Source organism: Tachypleus tridentatus, chromosome 12 (genome assembly GCF_004210375.1).
Source record: "Tachypleus tridentatus isolate NWPU-2018 chromosome 12, ASM421037v1, whole genome shotgun sequence".
Lineage (NCBI taxonomy): Eukaryota > Metazoa > Arthropoda > Merostomata > Xiphosura > Limulidae > Tachypleus > Tachypleus tridentatus.
The window spans coordinates 98,266,726-98,283,793 of NC_134836.1; the positions used below are offsets into that span (position 1 = coordinate 98,266,726).

At 32.9% G+C, this 17,068-nt stretch overlaps 2 protein-coding genes across 2 annotated transcripts in view; one reads left to right on the top strand and one right to left on the bottom strand.

Moving 5' to 3' along the window:
• Window positions 1–15,928, top strand: part of LOC143234118 (uncharacterized) — a 30,471-nt gene extending 14,543 nt beyond the window's left edge. Inside the window, exons 2-3 of the mRNA XM_076471200.1 lie at window positions 11,915–12,122; window positions 12,338–15,928. Coding sequence (XP_076327315.1) covers window positions 11,915–12,122; window positions 12,338–12,741 — 612 coding nt within the window. The 3' untranslated portion in view covers window positions 12,742–15,928. The remainder of the gene's footprint in view (window positions 1–11,914; window positions 12,123–12,337) is intronic.
• LOC143234117 (two pore potassium channel protein sup-9-like) overlaps window positions 5,918–17,068 on the bottom strand; it is a 58,597-nt gene continuing 47,446 nt past the window's right edge. Inside the window, exon 2 of the mRNA XM_076471199.1 lies at window positions 5,918–7,067. Coding sequence (XP_076327314.1) covers window positions 6,241–7,067 — 827 coding nt within the window. The 3' untranslated portion in view covers window positions 5,918–6,240. The remainder of the gene's footprint in view (window positions 7,068–17,068) is intronic.

Genomic DNA, 17,068 nt, shown 5'->3' on the forward strand with positions numbered 1-17,068 from the left:
TCACGGAGATAAAGGCCAGAATAACTGACGCCATCGACTCTTTAACTGTGGAAATGTTGTAACGAATATGGACTGAATTCGAATATCAGTTAGACGTGCTGGAAACCACTAATATTGCACATGTTGAAGTCTACTGACATGTCAATAAAAATTGTTGAAGTTCGGCTATGAGATGTTGAAAACTGTCTGATTGTATTTTCTAAGTTAGTTAATTATTAAATTTTCAAATAGGAAAGATACTTTTGGACTACCCTGTAGATATATAGATCCATTACAAAAGTGATAGTACAAGAGAATATTTTGTCACTCGTTCCATTTCATCGGGCTACTTCTTTTATGGAGGGTAATTGTTAACTGATTCCCCTTAGCAATTAAATGAGTGAGAGTGAAAATATCTTTAATTGTTTAGAATTTCCATCTATTTGTACCAAGGGCATGTCACAAGGGTTCTGCTTGAATTAACATACTGATCAAATTTAGGATCTGAAATGATTGTCACGGTATTCCGTACAGTGTCTTGATTACACAGAAAGATGCTAGTAAGGAACTAGCATAGGTACCGGTATATGCTATAAAAAATCAATTTAATAGCACTACAAAAATAAACCTCGATAAAAATAGCGCCTAACACTATATATATTAAAGTATGTTGTCATACTACGGCACAAAAAGCCTGAGAATAATTGTCAGTAGAGCAGAGAGTTCACATAAAAGCGTATTGAGCTCTCAAACAAATTGCTGCATACTTGAAATGCTCCTTAAATACTGTAAAGTACACCCTAGATCGTTAGACCAGACAGGTACATTTGAAGCAAGAGGCAGAACACCTAAATTCAATGATATTGATGTTAAGTGTCTTCGTTTATGCAGCCTTCAGGACAGAACGATGGCTGCCAATGATCTCAAGCAAGAGATAAACAACCATGTAGCAAATGAAAGAAAAATGTCCAGATCTGCAGTATCAAGAAGACACAACAACAATGGAATATTTGGTTGGGTAGCAGATAAAAAACCTTTACTTCAATCTCCAAACTTTATCAAGAGACTGAAATTTGTTTAAAAGTACAAAAAGTGATCTGGTGATGATTATTAACGGGTGTTATAGACGGATGACTCCAAGTCTGAAAGGCTTGTTTCAGTGTCATGGACAGATGAATCCAAGTCCGAAATGTTTAGTTCAGTGTTATAGACAGACGAGTGCAGATCTGAAATGTTTGGTTCATTGTTACTAACAGATGAGTCCAAGTTTGAAATATCTGGTTCAAAGCGTAGGTTGTGCGTCCGGCGAAAAAACAAGTAAAAGATACTTACCTCAGAGTATAGAACCTACCATGAAGCATGGGAAGGGGTGCAGTATTATGGTTTGGTTGTGTTTTTTTTGCTAAAAGGAGAAATTTGCAGGTTAAGTAGAATAATGGACTAACAAAGGTACCATCAAATACTGATCCATTATGGCAGATACAGTGGTTTGTGTATTATTGGTAAAGGATTCTATCACCAAGAAGATAATGATCTCAAACATTCATCCATCTTCTACAGAAATTACGTAGCTAAGAAAAAAGCTGCTAAAGTCAATAAAATGATGCAATAATCCCCACAAAGTCCAGATCTCAACACAATTGGAATCTGACAGATCAAAAACTTGACAAATCAAAATTTACTTCCGAAGAAACTTCACAAGAGTGTATTGGAGACATTTAGAAAAGAATTCCAAAGGACACTTTAACTAAATTTGTTGTAACAATGCCCGAAAGACTTTCAGCAGTTATTAACACAAAAGGGGACACACAAAATATTAACTGTTTGCTGAACTCAAGCAGTTCCACCGAGTTTCTGTTGTACTCAATATGAAGATTTAAAAAAAAGTTTTCACTGTGTTTTAACTTCCATTGTTCTTTGAAAGTAACCTGAAATCTAATATTTGAGTTTGTCCTAACACTTGGGGCCCGGCATGGCCAAGTGTGTTAAGGCGTTCGACTCGTAATCCGAGGGTTGCGGGTTTGAATCCCCGTGGGACCAAACCATAGTCGCCCTTTCAGCCGTGGGGGCGTTATAATGTGACGGTCAATCCCACTATTCGTTGGTGAAAGAGTAGCTCAAGAGTTGGCGGTAGATGGTGATAACTAGCTGCCTTCCTCTAGTCTAACGCTGCTAAATTAGAGACGGCTAGCACAAGTAGCCCTTGAGTAGCTTTGCGCGAAATTCAAAACAAACAAACAAATCCTAACACTTTTGTACAGCATTGTACAAAACAGTTAATGTATGTCTTTTACGTCAGAACGTTACTTTACCAAGTTTATTTTCAAAAATTAACTGTAAACTAACAACATTTATTTTCATTGTTATTTTTTATATTTTATAGCAGCCTGTACACATTTTGGTTTCATTGAGCGTAGGGTAGTGCAATCGCAGTAGAGAAAGGAACATAAATTCAAAACAGTTCACATGTATACAGTTCATATCATTTGCGGTAACTTTATTAACCGGAGCATCTTAGTAGCTCTATGCAAAACTTTAATTCTATTTAGTACACATAAAATGTGTTTTTGAGAGTTCCAATTTCTAGACAATAACCCCGGAGTGTAATTTGCGTGTTTCGCTTTGATTTTACCAAAAACTAATATAACAATGAAACGTATTTACGCCACAAAAGGTTCTGGTGCTCTCAGTTAAAGCAGTTTTCTCAGAGAGAACGTGTAGCTCCATTAGGTGAATTAGTGGTAAATTCCAGAGTGATGAACTGAATGATAATGAATAGTTCTCAGCAGCAACTGTTTACCAGCTAAACTGTTCGCGCGGTCAACAGTATTTGACGTTATATTTTTACGAATGAAATAATTATTGCTATTATACTTATGTGTATGTCTAACTTTGGTATTATAGATGTTTTTCATCAATTATTTTGACCTACTTTGAAACATATAGTCCACATTACCAACTTGTTATTCCATTTTTGTGCATCTCAGGTATTACTGATTAACAGCCGTTTTTTTCTCTTGTGTGCTCGTGCTATATTTTTATTCCAAATCTAAATAACAATTGTATCATAGGGTTTCCTATAATACAGCGAAGAAGAGATTGCGAAAAATAAAGGGAAACAACTTTATTTCTGGAGAAGTTGTTACAGCTTTTCGAATATGTAATCCGAAAAATATCTAGTGATTATAATCTTAAAATGGCGAAACTGCTTCTGGGTTGAATTACAGACTCCATTACGTAAAGTTTTTCTCAGTCAGAATATTTAACTCGTGACTCAGATAATTTGCGTCCACTGTTTTTTAAAAATCTTGGCAAGTGAGTATTCCTCCAGATGGCCCAATTTTATATAAGATTGAAATCAGGGCTATGGAAAGGTATTTTCCAGAAATCGATTTCTTTCTGTCAAAATCATGTATGGGTCATAACTACTTTATCAGAGAAATTATTTTGCTAGAGCGACACGTGGGCTTCCTGACTAAAAACAGGCGTCGTGACTTTAATATAATATGTGAATTTAAACAAGACACACACACGCATATATATATTGTCCAATACACACAACACAGCTTCTAATCTCTAATCTTTCGCAGGTACGTAAATATCCCAACTTATGACTGTTAACCATTTTAATACTAGTTAACCTTTTTTAAAACAATATGAGATAGCCCTGTTTAAGGTCTAGGACGAATTTGAATTTCAGTATTGGTGAGTTTTACGCACAAGCCAAAATGTGCTGATTATTCTTTGGAGGTGACGTATGGTTTGCATGCATTAGCTTTTTCAAATTACCCACACTCATGGAGAAAACTAAAGTACATTTTAAAATTAGTGCTTGGTCTCATGTGGCTACCCAGGATACAGTAAGAGCACATGGAATTTGTCACGATCTTTATATAATATCTATTAAACATTCAGCTTGACTAAAGGTACTGTCGGAAAATATCCAAAGCTTAATAGCTGGGGTTGTGAAAAGTGTTTAAAAATCATCGTTTCACAACCCCAGCTATTAAGTTTTGGTCATTTTCCGACAGTATCTTTAGTCAAACTGAATGTTTAATAGATATTATATGAAGATTCTGAAAATGTTGCATGAAAAATAGTGTGACTAAATCACATATCATAACTTCGCGAATTCATGAAATTCTCGATATTTTGGTACCTTTTAGAATCTTCAACACCATTAACGTGCCTTTATGGCATGTTTCTGGATTCATATTAACTGGTTTTACTTTCAGGAAATGCTGTGTGGGTCTGTGATATGTTCGAGATGTGTCCGTACACTTTCGTATAAAAAACAACAAATACATAAGTACCAATTGCAAGTGTACAAAATACCAGCACCACAAACTAGTGAGGGAACTAAGTGATTAGAAATAAATGTTATTGAGTTAAAGTCACCTTTGGTTTGAATTTCGCCCAAACTACGCGATGGCTATCTGCGTTAACCGTCCATCATTTAACAGTGAAATATTAAAGATAATGCATCTAGTTAACAACACTCACCGCCAATTCTAGAGCTACTTTTTTATCAATAAATAGTGGGAGTGACAATTACATTATAACGCCTCCGCCGGTTTAAATTGCATTTTCGGTGGGATGAGGATTCGAACCCGCCACCCACAGAATGATAGTCGATCGCCCTAACCACTTATCCATGCCAGTACATCTGAATCACTTCGGACAAAACAAATTAAAAATATTTATTGAGTAGCTGTTAAAGCGTGTAACATTGGTAACTGTTAAATATGATAATATAAACCGAAAGGCTCTGGAAATTATTTGCTTGTTTTAGAACAAAGTTATAGAATATGTTATCTGTATTCTATTTACCACGAGGAATCGAACCTCAGATTCTAGCATCGTAAGTCCGTAAATATTGTTGAATAACTGGGAAACAGACGAATAGTGATTGGAGTCAGAGGAAATTTGTAAGCGACGGTAAAAAAAACTACAACTTTTATTTAATGGTAAGATAACTTATAGCAATTTAATGGAGTTTGTACTCTTTCTTGTGGTAATTTACGAATTTTTGTTTCTCCACTTAGTTAAAACTGATGGTTAGATACTTAGATTTTGTTCTTCTTTGTTAAGCAGAATCTGTATACTGTAGAGTCATAGGTCTTTTGAAGATTATCAAATCTGTGTATTTAAAGATAAAAACAGTTTCCAAAGAAGAAAGTTCATAAAATGTAAATCATTGGATAATGATACTAAATTGTTTTAAATGAAATTATAAAATTGTGATGTATACTTCAAAACGAATTGAAAAAGTTGAAATACTAAAAATAAATTCAATGTAAAAAGAAAATATTCAAATGCGCTATAAATGTAACTTAAATATCAATATATAGAAAATCTCTCTTCTGTGTTAGTTTAATCAATTTGAAATGGTTTCATCTTGAACTTATTTTTGTCTACTAGAGAATCTGTTGATTTCTTCAAGAAAATAGTAGTCAAAATAAATTAAATATTTCTTGTATGTGTACAATTTTCTTATGAAACGTATAAAGTCACAGGGATTTGTTTGGCTTCAAAAATGGTAAATGATATAAAATTTTTAAGTATAGAACTGTTATTTTCATTCCTCTTTCTAATCGAGACCGGACGTCACGGGTATCAAGTTCTAATAATTCGTCACATTAAACTTGCTGAGATTTTAAGCACATTAATCTTAGCGTGCCCCTTTCTGTTTCGACTCAATTGGTCTAACACTCTCGAACGAAACAAAAAAAAACATTAACAACAAAAGACATCATTGTCTTTGGTTGAAACCTCGCGAAATATAACTTTAAATACAATTTATTAGCATTTCAATCTAAAAGACAAATCTAAAAAATAATTAAAAATTCACATTTTTTAAACATCAACAGACAATAAGTTTTATATTTACAACATAAGAACAAGAAATGGTTTATTTGTTAGCAGACTTTGCTGTTGATACTGTTGAAACAATCCGAGTTCTATTATAAGATCGGAATTTATATATATATATATATATATATATACAAATGGTAAGATAGTGTTAAATAACTAAATATATACAAGCCTGTTATAATTATAGTAATTCAAAAGCATCGAAATATCAACAGATAAAGTCGTTATTATTGTAGTACTTTAATTTTCAGTTACAAAACTGAGACTAGTAATCAAAAGTCATAGAAGTGGATTTCAGAACATTGACGTCTGTCGACTTGAGAAAAAGAAATCGTTCTTCGGTAAGTTAAATTCACTTCAGATTATGATATGCTAAGTTTCCCTTTGTCAGATGGAAGCTCGTTTTTGGTTATATTCTTCTAGTGAGTAAAAAATACTACCGTCTACGTCAACACTTAAAGAGTTGAAGACATCATCTCTTGTATCTGAATCACTGAAAACTTGCATGGGGAAAATATTAAAATGTTTTACACTATTAGGCGACCTCAAGGAATGTCTATGTCTCGGTGTCCGTTTTTGTGGGTAGCATGTGCACGAACAAACGGAAGTGATGTCATCAGAATCTGATGCATCAGGCCCATGACCGGAAATTATACTTCCATTAGCTGTGATGACGTCGCCCTCGACATGAACGGCTTCTTGCGCTGCCGACTGAGCTTCAGCCTCATCTCTACGCTCGTCCTCAGTGTTCATGGTAAGGAAACGCAGCACCAAGAGATTCATGGCAGCGGATACCACAGACAGGCCAAAAAGTATAAATACTAAACTAAAGGCCACATACTCAGGTTTGCTTTGAAGAGCACTCTCTTTTTGTAGAGCTACGTAATCACCGAAGCCTATTGTCGTTAGTGTGATAAAACAGTAGTAAAAAGCATCGAAGTAGTTCCAGTGTTCATAGCAGGAGAAAGCTGCAGCCCCTGTGGTCATCACTAACGTAGACAGAATTGACACTGAACAGATGAGGTTCGTCTCCGTAACCTCCACATTCTTCATCCTAAGACATCTTTTACCTGTTTTCAGAAGATAAGCCACGAAAGTGTTGAGCCGTTCACCTATACTCTGAAACATCACTAGGCCTAATGGAATTCCTGCCAAGGCGTAGAACATGCAAAACGTCTTCCCGCCCCACGTAGCTGGAGTGGAATGACCGTAACCTATCCACATAAAAAAAAAAAAACAACACACAAATGACACTAAAGAATTTGTTGGGAATAAATAGAGTAATTTGTATAAAGGCGAGTTTAAACTTTAGTTATTAGATAAATGCAGAAAAAAGTGATTTAAACGACAATCTTCTGATAGAAAAACACAAAAATATAATAATCTATTATGTAATAACCTATTGTTTTTGAGTCTCCACCACCTGCAGGATTAATAGTGAAAAATAATTTAAAAAAATAACTGAGAAAATATCTCCTAACTTCAAATAAAACTATTAGCGCTAAAGTAAAAACCGTATTTTATCAAAAAATACAAGAAACGTGATTCTTAGACAGAAGAAACTCGTAATTTGGAAAGAAGATAATCAAAACATCCTATTTCGAGCGATAAACATATCGTATTTAAAGAGATAAAGAAATGTGGTTTTACTGTACAAAACGTGTGACACATGAGATAAGAAACATAGGTTATTTGGTAAAATAAGAAACACATGGCGTTCAAAGATAAACTGAATTGACATAATTTATCACTGAACATGTGATTGCTGTTTAGATCCACTGGAAAATAAAATAATGTTATTATACAATAGATATATTTTGTTACACTGTTACTGTTGAGCATCATTTATCTTATGCAATCAACTCAACACTATTTTTATTCTTACAGATGATTCTTCCATAGGTCTGAATCTCTGTTATTTTTCTGATTATTAAATTAATTGTCAAACTCTATAAGATATGTATCTTAAAGTTAACGCCAGCCTCTATACAATTTCTTGTCTGCTATCGTCATCAATTTCTGAGAATTGGACTTGCTATTGTTCTAGTTAAACCACCCACCTGCTTTGCTTTTAACGTAGGCAGTAATCTTCATAAATATTATATTTTATCGTATAAAGGAACCTGTTTCTTTTTCAGTTTTACCTCAGAATTCTGACTGTTAACGTTATTTATAACTTCATCCTGAACATTTGGTTTTCAATGCTTGTCTTCTGCCAGAGAATTATGTCTGTTAAATCATTATGTTTACCCAATAACCGTATCTGTTGAGCTTACCGTCAATCTATTTGAGGATCATGGCTGTTAAGTTATAATTATTCTTACCTGGGGATCGTGAATTTAATGTAATCTTCAATATACCCGAGGATTGTGGCTTTGTCTACAGCTGGAAATCGAACCCTGAATTTTAGCATTTTAATTTTGTAAGCTTGCCGCTGACCCACAAAGAGATTATTACTTACGAGGCTTCGATATGCAAGCAGTATTTTAATCAGAACTTTCAAGTTAATTAATCAAATAAAGTAACCCGTAGGCTTACGATGCTAAAAACTGGGTTTCAGTACTTGTTGTGAGCAAAGAAATGATTGTGTAGCTTTGCATTTTAAAACAACCACACCCTACCAGTAACATGGTAGTACCTTATTTTCTTATTCTTATTTTTCAATTAATTTTTCCTTCTTTACTTTGGAGAGCTGTCACCTTCCCACAACTGTCTGCAGGCAGTGAAGGGTGATGTAGATGTGGGACGTTGTAGGCTTAAGCACTCACATCTCGCTCTCCTAATTTCTATATCTGTTGCTACTTTTTTATTTTATTTCTTTATGTGACACTGGCGAATGGAGGTTAAGACTAATAGACGGCGTATCCTCACCGCAATGTGAGCCCTAATTCCACAGTCTCCTCCAAAACCTAGGATACATTTTATATCCCATATTATAACTTGTACCCTGAGATCTTAAAATTAACGCAGTCGTTTTTTGTTTATTACTTTTTAATTTATTTTTGTTTCGGCTTGTTCTTAGGTTATAACAAACTAATATATATATTAGAATAAAATATTTCACCACAGTGAAAGAAATAAAGTAATGCATCAGTATTATAGCTTAGAAAGGAAACGTATTATTGCTATCGTGATAATGTTACTTTAGCTTTAACATTGACCCAACTTATACATTTGTTTCCAGGTCCACCATCACAGAAAAGAGGCGCATAATAAATCAACTATAGGTAATGTGACGTAAGTAGAACAACGACGTGAATATCCTGTCAACACATTGTTGAACAAAAGCTTAGGATTTCTATTAAAAGCCTCTGGTAGTGAAATAGAGAACAAAGGGAATGAGAGTATATCTTACTCTAGCTTATTCTCTTGAGTATCTGCCAGTGTGTCACTATGTTAACATCTGTGAGAATACGAGACGAGTTTACTGCAAAGAAGCTCTCGAGAAAGTCCGTGAAACGATCTAAACTAGATGTCATGGATCAATACATTAATTCAAGTTATTTACTTTTGTGTTTAAAGATATAGACGACAAATTCCATTTCTGGAAAGAGTGGCTCTGTACTTACTATATCTGTTGAAACAGTGGCACTGTACTTACTACTGTAAACAAAGTCGTTCAGCTGAAGAAGATTCCTATTCCAAGCATTATCTTGGTTCTTTCATAGTGTATGTTAATTCATTTTCGTAATACAACATTCGAATGATATTTTTTGACTCGTTTTGAAAACGAATGTTCCAAATTATTTCCATGAAACAAAACTAGCGACCATTGTTATATAGAAACTTCGAACTTACAAGAATTTTCAAGAACTTTCTAGAATGCTGTAGAACCTACGAGAATTTTCTAGAAATTTTCGTAGTAATATTATTTCCATGAAACAAAATTAGCGACCATTGTTATATAGAAACCTAGAAGAAATATTTTTCTTCTAACAGAAGAGAAGATTCTATTCTTCTTGAGCGAATTAAATTATCAGGTGATTATCAAGTAAAATTCCTTCTTTAATGAATTAAATCATCAGGTGATTATCAGGTGATTATCAAATAAAATTCATTTGTAGGTGAGTTAAATTATCAGGTGATTATCGAGTAAAATTTGTTCTTAAGTGAGTAATATCATCAGGTGATTATAAAATAAAATCTATTTCGTCATCGGATGACTGTGATATTCTTATTAAATACATTACGTTGACGTTATTCAGCTAATGTTTACATTGTCAAGAAAGAAGTTTAGCTTGACTTTTGGTTTGAAATATTTTAATGGTTTGAAGTTTCTTCAAGGTGCCTCTTTTAAATCTGTTCTAACAAAGGGAAAAAATTGGCCAGGAGATGATAAAAAAGAAAAATATTTGCGCTAGGTAATATGGAAATATTATTATAAAACAAAAGCAGACAACAAAGACAATGAATAGGATGTGGTCCAGCTGTTAACATTCACAGTCTCATAGACATCTTATGGTTTATTGTTCTAGTCTCGTTTCCAGGAAAACGAGCTTCTCACTTTCGGCCGTGAATTCACTATAAGAGCAATGATCATATTTCACTCTTCAGTCAAACGAGACCTGGCAGTCAGCATTCTTTACTAGCTGCATTCCCCATGGTATAGAAATTCAAAGTTGGGTACAACTATGCACATGTAATCTTTTTGTAACTTTGCACGAAAATTTTAAAATAAATAAGAAGCGAAAACAATAATTGAAAGAGATCAAGAGAAATGTTTGAGAATACTGAATAACAGAACATTTAACAATATTAAAATAATAATAATATTAAAACATGAGAAGGAATCATAAGTATTTAGTCTTTTTCTGTCGTGGTCTTAACAATAAGAGTTATGTTCTAACTTGTGCTGTTATTATTAAGACGCACAATGATATAACTTCTCCAACATTCCGCAAATTTCCGAAAGATTAAATCACATGTTTGTGTTATTTATTATTTGAATTACATCTAAACATTTCCAGGTTTAATCGCAATTATATTAAAACGTCCAACGCTTGTGGTTAAAATTATTTGATACTCAGATGTATTACAAAAAATAAAATAAAATGTTGTTTGAAAAGCGTATTATGTATTATACTGGAAGAACATCGTGAACCAGACTAAACTTGTAAAAGCATGTGTAATACCGTAACAATAAATTATATATCACCTAGTATTTTAAATTATAAAAGGGAAGCACATTTTGTTAGCGAATCTTTTTATTTTTAATTTGATGAATAGCTTTCATTTTAACTCGACAAACAATAACTGTTTCTACTCTTACCAGAAAATGTATAATCTACAAATAGACTGAGAACAGCTTTATTTTATAATTACTTATCATATTCTATGAGTTTGTTCTACAACATTTCTGGCAATGTTTTATTTTACTATATAGTTCAATACTTTTTCCCATAAAGAAATGTTGAAATTGTGTTTATTTATATATCTTATATTGAGTAACTTCACGTTCTTGGAGAAACACGTTGTTTGTTATTTATCAAGATTTTAAATTTATTTTTTAAAAAGTAAGATAATAATGATCAATATTTATAATTTTGACCATCTTGTCTGAAAACCTTAAGAGAATTTTTACATTTTACTGTTTGATTTAAAATCAAAATAAACAACGGTTAAAGATTTAGATATTACAGGTTTGCGAGAGTGAAAAACCATTATTTCGATAATCACACAATGTAACAAAATTTTTACTTTTTCTTGTTCCTGAGCAGAAAGTGTTATTTACCAATTGTTAATGTCTAAAGTAAATGGAAAAGACCTATTTTCTCTTCAAGCTTGGCTTTTGTGACCTGGGTAACGAAATTTTCAAATTAACCCATTTTCCAGAACATTCCAGGTAGATTCGGTGCTGAGTAGTTGATAGAGAATTTTCTCGAACTTACAAGAATTTTTAAGAACTTTTTAGAATGCTGTAGAACTTACGAGAATTTTAAAGAACCTTTTAGAATTTTCTAGAACTTTCCATTGTAATATATATACAGGAGATCACCACTACCACTTCAGTTTAGTTTTAGCTGCTTAAGTGAACACATTGATCTATCTGATTTTATCACAGATGACACCAAGAAGCTGCAGGTATCCTCCAGACGCATTCTGCTATGTATGTGGCCAATTTTTCAAGACAAGAGCGAGAAAGTACTCTGTGACAGCATCTGCTAATATGTGTGAAGCCTACAAGGCATATTTCGGCATGCCTGTCAGGGATCAAGACAAACCCTGGGCACCTCGATTTACCTGCGAGCACTACAAAAAAACTCTAGAAGGTAAGGCAGACAATTTTTTACTTGCTTCAATAATAAGATTTTATATTATGCAAATTTTAGACATTTTAAAATTTAAATATCTTAATTTTTTTTAAATTTCCAATAGTGTAAAAGAATATCACATGTAAAATATTTTGCATGAACCTCTTACACATTAGTTGTGGATGAAATAAATTTATTCTTCATAATAACAATTTTATTTTGTTCTTTTGCAGGATGGTACAGAGGGGAAAAGAGAGCCATGGAGTTCGCTATTCCAAGAATTTGGCGTGAACTCACTGACCACTCAAGTAATTGCTATTTCTGCATGGTGGACCCTTCCAAACATCAAACTGGCAAGAATGCATTTCCTATCATGTATCCGAACCTTCCATCATCTATTGCCTCAGTGCCAGATTGCTCTGAGCTCCTTGTACCCACTCCACCAAAGAAAAAGCATCCATCTTCAGAAGAGAGCAGCAAATCAGAAGAGGAGGTAGACGTTGAAGATTCAGATTACAATTTCAGAGGTGCAGCTGGTGAGAGAAACCCATATTACCCCAACCAAAGAGACCTCAATGACTTGATCAGAGATCTTGGTCTAACAAAGTCGAATGCCGAGACTATATTTAAGGGCTGATACGTGAAAGTGATTTACATTACAGTCGCAAATCTCGAAAAACTACTCACTTCTAAACATTTTTGTTCATTTTGTATAACTTTAATATAAATACATGTAAATCTTGATTCATAAGTTGTTTTATTCAGACCTTATGTAAATTAAAATATGCAAAATTGTCCGTTTTTACATAAAAAATAAGTTAATTTCTAAATTTTATTATCCAGGTACAAAAGCAAAGTTTGAAGGGAATAATGGCTGTTTTCTGTACTTTTACAACATAAGCAATTAAGAAATAACACATACTATCCAGGATCAAAATTTGTGTTACATAGTGTTAGAGGTTATGCTACAAATATAAGCACTTGTATAAAATAAAGCTTCGTTACATTGATAATGATGCTTGAATACCTTATATGATGTAACACAAATCTGCTCATTGTATTATCTGCGCTGTGTCCACGACGAAGATCGAACCCTGAACTATAGCGATTGAAGCCCTTAAGCTTATCACTAAGGATTTGTTTTTATACCAGCTTTGACGTCTCGACACTGATTTTATCATTTTTAAGTACACAAGTTTTAACTGTAAAGAAAGTTTTAGTATTTAAGTCAACAATCTAACAGTGTATTTAAATGTTAGAAATTGTAGTTGTTATTCATGCATGCGCATGCCAATTTGCAGGAAGTGATAGATTTATTTATGGCTGAACCGGCAAAAAAGTGAATAAATGTACAAAGAATATGGAATATGTTTGCAAAATATTTGCACATGGTGGTTTTTGGTTTTTAAAAATAATCTTCAATTTACTTACTATTTCACCTCTGTAACAGGCTGGGTAGTTGTTACACTTTATTTTGTAAATGCTTCATGGTAGGGTAAGTGTCAGGGTTTTTAATATGTAGGTGGATTAAGGATTCTTTCAGAGTAGGTGTCTGTGACTTGTAGGTGATAAATTTTACAATAAACGAACCGCACACACTCCACTTGTTTTAAAATACTATATCCAAAACAAGTTAAACGTGTATACACAGGTTTCTTACACTATGAATATTACTGTTGTATCTCAAACTCTAAATAGTTCTCTTTCCTCTTGTCGAAAGCCCACTTAGGCTGATTCAGTTACTTTAGAATCTTATTGACAAGACGAACTATTTTTCTCTACTCTTATCACAATATCATCAGTGAATAATTCACTTATGCTACCCCGTGGGTTACCACATTTATATTCTAAGCTTCAAATAATTGTCTCCTTTTTGTCAAAGTCCACGCAGACGGGTTCATATACTTGAGAACACCCTTTGACAAGATAAATTCTTTTTCTTATCTCAATTAAACTGTGAAACTCACTTTAAAATATCGCCGGTTAATTTTACATTTTCTTTCTAACTAATTTTCTGACTGAACTGAACATTTTTTTCTACTTTACTTCTTTAATTCTTTTTAATTAACTTGCACTTGCTTGGTTGCCCATATTTTATATCTTGCGTAACTGAGGACTCGAAGTTTCAACAAACCACGCAAGCAGTACTGTAAGGTAACAATACTTACTTAAGATAACGAGAAAAACACAGAATATTCGAGTAACGTGACGTCAACAATACTAGTAAACCCCTGCCAACAATGTAATTACAAACACAACGTACGCTTTAATAGAGTTACGTACCTAAATCTGTCACAACTAACACTTTTAAACCAATCCATCTTCAACTCTCTTGTTTTAAAAACTAAACAATCATTAAACACGAAGTCACAAAATAAACTAAATAATGAAACTTACACTAAATAGTTTTCTTTATAAATTATGGGTTCTTTATATATTTTTCATGGTGTGTTTAATTTCATCCTAAGGGCGAAAAATAATCTGGTTGTTATGTTAAAGGTATATTTATATGCTAGTCTTTAAAGTAATTCTCAATATAGGTGTGTTAATATTTTCCATATAGGGCATAGTGCAAGTGGTTAGGCTTCCTTTATTTTGTAGAGTATTATTTGAGTTTGTATGTTTGTTAGGTACCTCTTGTTTGTACGTCTGTTTTTAATTCACTAATAGTTTCAGTAACTCCTTTGTAGAAAACTGTTTAACACTAGTAAAGCATTGTATTAAGCACTACATCCTCATTGATGTTTTCTGTGGTGCTTATAGTGTATGATAATTTTAGGAGGCTTCTCATGGTGCCTAACGTTTGGTGGATTATATAATTAGAAAACCAGTTTATGCAATTTTCACTGTATGTGTTTTTTTTTTTTTTTGTTCTGTGAAATTTAGTGGTGAGCCTTGGAGGGTTCATGTGCTTGCGACGTTTAAAAATTCATGGTGTAGGTGTTTTCATTTTACACGGTGAATTGTTTATCTTTGCGTTGGCTATGTGTTGAATAAATTTTGTTTGTTGATCTTGACAAGTAAGCCGCAACAAACGTCATCTGCGTATTTAATTAAGTCAACATACAGGTTTATATAAGGAAGTTACTATGGTGTTTTGTTCTATGTGTTGCAAGAAAAGAGTGACCACTGTATCTGATAATGGATTTCCCATGACAAGTCCATGTAACTGAGGGAAGCATGAATCTTTATATTGAAAGTAAATAAATATAACTAGTTGTAACTGTTTGATTAGGTATCCCTATTTTATTTTGAATCTCTTCTTGAGATTTTATGAAATAATTTCTTTAATAAGTTGTATTGCCTTATGACAAGGAGTTTGAAGGTTTATGACATCAAAGCTGGACGTAATGAGGTTACTGTTTAAACTGCGTTGTGTTATAGGAGGTTTGAAGTGTTTTATATTTGGGTGCTTATTTTGGAAACATAAGATTCCAAAATCCAGTTAAAGCGCTTACCAAGTTGTAGTTTAATGAATTATAAGAAGGAATAATTAGGCGTAAGGTTTTTGGGTTTTTATAAACTGTTGGTCTCCTTGGCTAGTTTGTATACAAAAAATAATAAAAATTTAAAAGTGATAGTTTTTCCTTTACAAAAGTATAGAGTTTGCCTAAATCAACTTAGAGATAACTTTCAATATGTCTAATATATGAGAGTATTATATTGTTTGGTTGGTAAAATCACGATCCATTTTTTTTTATCAGCTCTGAATGACAACGTGTTCATTGTTTCTAAGAAGCTTTAGGCCTTTTATCACTGATGATGTCAAATTTTGTTTTATAGTCTTTTTTTTTAATATTTTTGTTTTCTCTATTCAACCATACATAAATAATCTGTAAGTTCACGCATATTGATATGCACATGTATAAGTAGTCACTGGTAATTATAAACTTTAAAATACATTGTTCGAGTTTTGAATCTTGATTTAGTTACTAAAATCTTCTTGGGTAATTAAAACAATTGCACTAGTAATCGGAACGTCGTACCTGCTCTACAAAACAAATCTTTACTGTAAAAGTTGTAACTGCTAATAAAATAATACTTAATCAGTAAGTAAACTCGAAACGAAACAGTTGGAGTAAAACTTATTGCTTTATTGTTGGAGTACAAATTGTTGCATCAGTAGATCATTTTTGAGTCATATTTTAATCACGAATTATTCCAGATGTAACATCTAACAGTTTTAGTGTTTAAGTTTCACTAGTCTGCTATGGTTATTGACTATATATTGCATCAGGATAGAAATGAAGATGGCGGCAATAAATACACTAAGCAATATATTTACTAACATGACCGTTTCGAAATTCTTCTTCAAACAAGGTGTTACGATACGTCAAGATGAGTGATGTTGACGAAATAACGATGATAAGCGATATATTAACTATCATAAACGTTTTGGTGGTTTGCCTTAACCAAGATGTTAAGTCGTTGTTGTTGTTTTCTAGCATTGTTATGCCTTAGGATAAGAGTGAAAAACATCTTATTGAAGGTGGAATACCAAAACGTTAATGACAATAGATATTTCACTTTGGAATCTGTCGTCATTAAAGGTTGTTGTAAGAAAATTAGTCTAATATATCCCAATTAGCATTTACTGTGATTATTAAAGTAGATATTGCTCTACTGATTATAATATTAATTACAGTGAATATCATCACTTAATTTGTTAAAATTTGTTTTGTTTTACTGCTTATAAACTTGCTTGCAGTGAATGTCCTAATTTACATAGATTAATGCCTATCTTACAACTAGCACAGAGATATGTCTTTGAACTCACACCACTAGAAACCGGGTTTCGACACCCCTGGTGGGCCCAGCACAGATATCTTCATGTGGAGCTTTGTGCTTAATTACAAGCAATGAATCAACATACTTGATTGTATTACTTTGATGACCGTTTTATGTTTGATAAGAAGCGTATTTATGTGTTATGATAAGTACAGACACTTCATTCTTAATCTCGA